Source organism: Strigops habroptila, chromosome 4 (genome assembly GCF_004027225.2).
Source record: "Strigops habroptila isolate Jane chromosome 4, bStrHab1.2.pri, whole genome shotgun sequence".
NCBI classification, from domain to species: Eukaryota; Metazoa; Chordata; class Aves; order Psittaciformes; family Psittacidae; genus Strigops; species Strigops habroptila.
In genome coordinates this window covers 38,629,005-38,634,740 of record NC_046358.1, presented here as the reverse complement: position 1 = coordinate 38,634,740, position 5,736 = coordinate 38,629,005, and the positions used below count along the sequence as shown (strand labels likewise).

At 46.9% G+C, this 5,736-nt stretch overlaps 1 protein-coding gene across 1 annotated transcript; it reads right to left on the bottom strand.

The window, feature by feature from the left end:
* On the bottom strand, positions 1 to 2,872 carry LOC115606210. Its single transcript, XM_030481726.1, has 2 exons — positions 2,497 to 2,872; positions 1 to 1,107 (listed from the first exon to the last, which is right to left on the bottom strand). Exons 1-2 carry the CDS (start codon positions 2,655 to 2,657, stop codon positions 435 to 437), a joined length of 834 nt encoding a protein of 277 aa, XP_030337586.1. The 5' UTR covers positions 2,658 to 2,872; the 3' UTR covers positions 1 to 434.
* Positions 2,873 to 5,736: the final 2,864 nt, after the last annotated feature.

Sequence of the window (5,736 nt, the reverse complement as noted above, 5' to 3'; positions counted from 1 at the left end):
AGACAAGTTCAGAGCAGCACCGTACACAGGTTGCACACAGATTTTGGGCGCTAATCCCAAGTCTTGCAGCCTTGGCCCGATTCTGCTACTAACCTTCCATTGCACCGTGCATTGCCTCCTACTGGGGTTATGTTGTCTCACATTGGAATGAGGTCCTTGGAAAATGGGCTGTTTCTAATCATGATCAGCACTTCTAAGCCATTGTAGGTCTGATTTAAGGAAACATCTTTGCAATACATAAAATAATCACTAGGAAAGAAACAAATCCTCTCCAGGAGATGGAGGAAGCCATCACAAAAGTGCCAAGACAGGGGAGATTAATTCATATGGCCTGCTTAGACTGGAAGTTGCAAAGGCCAGACAAAGAGGACGACAGACACTTCTGGGTCTGAAGTTTTAATGCTATTAAAAATCGCTCCAGACAGACCTAGTACTCATTTTGCAGCATTGCATCTGAATGGAAGGAAATTCTGTTTGCTGAAAGTTGAGCCCAAGGACTGGTCTAAGAAACCTCTTAGAAGCAGAGATGGACAACTGTGGAAACAAAAGATGCGCTGACCAAACCTGCTCAAGCATTGTGAAGCCCCCTCACAAAGCATCTTGCTTAGAAATTTGATCTTGCCTTTTAAAACTGCTACGTTTTTCTTTTTCAGATAGCAATCTAAAAATACAGCATTAGCTAAGCCCAACATGCTAAATACATGAGTTGAGATCACTTTCTGGTGGTTGAGGATGGGCTTTAGGATGACAGGGGCACAGGAATATTTATAACCCTTCCTGGATTGCAGGACCTGTCGGTCAGTGCGAAAGTGTCCTGTGGTGACAGCAGCGCGGTCGAGCGGTGCCAGGACTGCAGAGCCCAGCATGTGACCGATGGTGGGATCTGCACTGGAATGCTCGCGAAAGGCAACTATGAAGCCCTGATCCCACAGGCAAATCCCTGCGCTGCCCAGAATCAGATTCAGAACTGCCATCCAAAACCCAAACATTTCAGCATCCTGGCTCACATTTCTGCCGTTTCGAACGCATGATTCACAGCAGCCAAGCCACGGCACAGCCCATGTCTTCAAGGTCCTTTCCTCCCAGACTAATTTCATCTGTAAGGTGCTTGGAGAAGAAAAATGGTGAAGCACGTAGATTATCATATATGTTCTTATAGGACTGTTAATCTAGGAAAAAATACCTATATAAAGCCTAACAAAACTGGTAAGCTAAGAATAGCAAACTGACAAAACTTGAATTGGACTGTGTGTCACCCTAGCAGAGCAGGAATATCCTCTATGAGACAACTGTTGTTACAAGGGAAACAATGGCACAAGCATGCCATTTTCTGCTCCTCCACAGGGCACTGTTAAACCCGGCTGCACACAGTGCCAGAGTAACTGCGCTGCGACACGGTGCTAGCACAGCGGCACTACGCTACTCGAATAGACCGTTTCCTTTGTGGTTCTTTGAAACAAGCCTGAGAAAGGAAAAGTGAGCAGCTGCGGAGGAGAGTAAGTGAAAGCTGATCTTCTGCGGGCAGTGGCTGTGGAGAGTATGCCGTCATCCAACATCCCTCTAGGAAACTTGGCCCAATCGAACATTTCTATCGTCAAAAGCGAGTGGCCTGAACAGCTGGATGCACCCTGCGAGCAGCGGGGAGGGCGCAGGCTCAGCCCCAGGCTTGCTGCCTTCTCCTCTTCCAGCAAAGGCTGGGGGTACCTCGCGTGGCGCCAGCCTACCCCATGCCCAGAGCCTCTCCCCAGGTATGCTCCTCTGTGCGTTGAAGCCCAGAAAACACATTTTTTCCCTTCTTCTTTCATACCTAAACACTTTTAAAGGTGGAGTCGCACCTAAAAGAAGTATTCTAAAATCAGTTTCAGCAGTTTTTCAGAAAAGCAGCACCACAAACCCAGGAAACCAATATGTTGTGGTAGAGAAACAAACCCAAAGTTGGCCTCTGCACTTTTTGGAAAACATATGCAGCTTGTGGTCTTCTGCCACTGTAAACATTTCAGGTGTAGTTTGTACTGATGCTGAATGTTTTAATGCACTCCAAGTATTAGAAAGCATTGGAAAAGTGTCTGTTTGCCAGAATGCAGCTGCAGGTGATGGAGTGTTTCACCAACAGCAGGTCAGATTTGTTTGATTACTTAGAAAAAATATGCCCAAGTTTAAGTGCAGCCCCAGCAATACATTGTCACTGAGGCTCAGGCGAGGGGACGCTGCTGGGAGCGGGGAGGCAGGAGGACAGTGGGCTTTGCTCCCAGCACCACTCGTGGTCTGAGTAAATCGCAGTTCCAGCAGCACTTTCCCAGGTACTGGAGATAAACCTTTAATGAAGTACAGCATTAATGATAACCATTGTTTAATAGACAGGGGCTTACAGCAGTTAAACATACAAAACTTTGCACAAACATACACACATAAGCCCACAAACACATTTTAGTGATCTTGCTACTTCAGCATCCCTCTTAGGAAACAGACGGGAAACAAGGTGATGGCTTTACATACCTGTCTTTATAATTCTTTTGATTTACAGCACAAGTCATTTCACCTTTTGCGTTGGACTTAATCCAAACATCTTCAAACCTGAGTGCCTCAAACCAGGAAACTTTCTTATTGGTGGTGACTGGAGATTCTCCAAGAGGGGTTGTTACACTGATAGTGGACATACAATCGAGCACTTAAAGGCAAAGTTTTACTAGGGTGCTGTTTAAGGAGGCATCAAATTAAGGGAAGAACATTGCTTGTTGAAAGGCAGGTGGGAGGAAGAAGACATCACTTGGTCCTGATGGCAGCAGGCTGAGAAACCTCGGAACATCCGTTTGGAGCAGGCTGGGTAGAGCACAAGGAGCACCTCTGCAGAGCCGGACCCAGAAGTCACTGCTGTGACAACCAAGGCAGCAGTTCAGCAATGCAGGGGAGAGCTCAATCAGAGTTAGAGCAGGCGAGCCAAATACTGTGTGGAAAAGTGCCTGCAGTCATCTGGACACTGGCAGTTTCTTCAGAGTGAGAAGGCTCTTGCAGGGTAGAAACAGTTCTTGGTAGCCTCAGGAAGTGTTAGCTGGAATTGGTGCAGTTGACAGTGATCCACCTGAGGCAATGTGACCAGTGCTTGGTATTATTCATTGAATATACCCAGATAAAACGAGATTACCAGTCCAGCAGCAGCATGGCCTGGGCAGGACTCTGGCGTGGTCTGGTCTCCATAGAGATCTGCTCCCTGCACACGTCCCTAGCACAATCTCCACTTCTGGACTGTAACACTTCCAGGGATGGCTGGTTGTGGGGCAGCTGGTGACTGTTGGGCTGTGCAGGGTCTGGCAACCTTTTCCTCCTTGTAATAACACATGTAAGTTCAGGCTGGTTTTCAGCTGCTTCTTGCTGGTTTCTAATGCCCCTATTTGCTAAGATTATACTAAAACCATCTTCCTTTACTGTTAATACTAACATTTACAGGCTGTCTGCTATGACAGGTAAAACTTCATGCTCCACACAAGAGCCATCCAGCACTTGGGTGCCAGAATGGTGGCCGCAGCCCAAACCCCACAAGAAGAGCGCTGGCTTACTTCTGTCACACACTCTGGCAGCCCAAAGCAGCTCGAGCTTTCCAGCACTTTCAAGGTTTCCAGAAATTAAGCTTCCAACAAGCAAATGTGACACCTAATGTGCCAGCCGAGGTGATCGCTTCTGTCACAGCTGTGGTACTCTGGGGCTGCTGGCTGTCACCCAAGCATGAACAGCCAGCATCAGCTTGATGCAACCACTAAACAAGGCTACATCCAGCCTTCTCCTCCTGACCTCACCCTGCTTGGGTAGGAAGGGCAGCTTCCAGTAACAGCAGCCACTGCAGGGATTTGTCTTCTGCATCATTGGCAGAAGGTGGTGGCCAGAAGGTGAGCAAGTTGTATTTGAGGAAACACTGAGATTTCCTGGAAGAGAGAGTCCTTTGGGTTGGAGCCCAATTTCTCCAAAGGACCTGGCCCCATGGTTATGAGAGAGTTATGTACAAAAACCATCAGAAGAAGTGGCCCAGGGTGGTTACCCAGTAATTCCTAGCCCTGACATGAATGACAGGGGCTGAATTTGCACAGCAGAAAACCAGCAGGTAGAGCAGCCTCTGGGTACCTGCCAGGTCTAAGGTATATTGGAGCTGCCAAGAAGGGAAAGACTTTCACTATCGGATCTTGTCAAAATGCTGCTTGGAGGACAGGCGCTGGACTTGGAGCCTGTTTTCCTGCAGTGTCTGGTACAGCCTGATTAGTCATGGCTCTGAGACAAAGCTGTTGACCCTATCCATTTCTGCACCTTTGTGAGACACTGGCTTGGAGCCCTCTGCAGATACTGCACAACGCTTTGCCTGGTGGTAACAGCACATGGCATAGCTGGTCGTGGTATGATACAAGTCCGTTTCAGGAGAAAGGTGGACAAGGAGCACAACTATGCCATGATTATGACCAGGAGGCAGATCTTAAGCAATCCCCGTTTTTCCAAAGGGATATGCCTGGGGGAAATAAACAGCCAAAGAAAGACATCTTGACATAACCCAGAGAAAACATAGCTGAAGTCTGAAAATGCTGCACTGGAAGTACTGACTTGGGCAGTCTACTACCAGGAAACAAAGGCTCTGCCCATGCCCTGTGAGCACCACTAAAGCCAAGGGCATCTTGCACATGCGGCATATATTTAAACACAGCTGCTCAAAGGAGAAGTGGCCACTTTTCTGATTTCACTTTCAGCATGTTTAAACAAGGCCTTAGGCTTGAAAACTTAATGACAAATTACTAATTTAGCTCATGGCACAAGCATACAAACACCACTGTCACAAGCAGAGAGCTGGGTTAAACTGTTCTCACCAGCTCTACCTAAACTCAGACTTACCATGGTGTTACTGAGGGGAAGCTATCGAAGGAAATAACCTTGGTGAAAGAGCGATAGGAATGAACAGCTGGGAGGTTGGGGACAGTAACCATTTAAATTGCATCTGCCACAGATGGACTTGCTCAGCTCGCAGTGCTCCCCCCACCCGAAGTATTCACATTTAAGTCAATGGGGACCATTCATGTGAACAAGAACTCGCACAACTGTTTGTGCAACCTGCTAGTCAGGATGTTCACATCCTTTTGGGACTAGACAGATGCAGGGATATCAAGTACCACCTACACCCTGCAAAGAAGTCTTCTGCTGCCCACGTTCCTTGCAGAATTTGGCATTCTTTGTGGTGGGAACAAGAAATGCATCTTTGATCTGGACAGGAGAGATGTCAGCTCTGAACAAGGGAAAGCTCACACAGAAACTCTGAAGTATCAACAGACATTTCTAAACAATATCCCCACTGTTCTCATGCTTTGATTATTAAGAAAAACCCCACCCAAATCCAACACTTCAACCTGACCAGTCTCCTGCATGTTGCCATCCACTCCCTAGGCTCAAGGGAATGCCCATTCTAGCCACCTCTTGCTACCCCCAAACTTCTGCTCCATGCTGTTTCCTCAGAGTGTGGCATACCTCCAGGTGGGCAAAGCTGGTTTTACAAGGGTCTTAAAGGTAGTGACTCAAACCAAGTTTAATAAATTTAAATTCATAAATATTGAAAGTAAAACTGCCAAGGAAAGCAAGTAGTTTAAAGAAGCTGCTGGTCAGCTAAACAAAGCTATGAGGTTTTACACTGTTAGGATAAAGATCCAAATTAAATAACTATACAACTTATGCACATACTTCTTACATTACTCCTTACATGTTGGTGAACAT

Excerpts from the sequence above, each read along its gene's own strand:
- LOC115606210 (XM_030481726.1), bottom strand. The coding sequence starts at position 2,657 with ATGTCCACTATCAGTGTAACAACCCCTCTTGGAGAATCTCCAGTCACC. Across the intron at positions 1,108-2,496 it reads CAAAAGAATTATAAAGACAG|CACCTTACAGATGAAATTAG; the intron begins GTATGTAAAGCC and ends TTCTTCTCCAAG.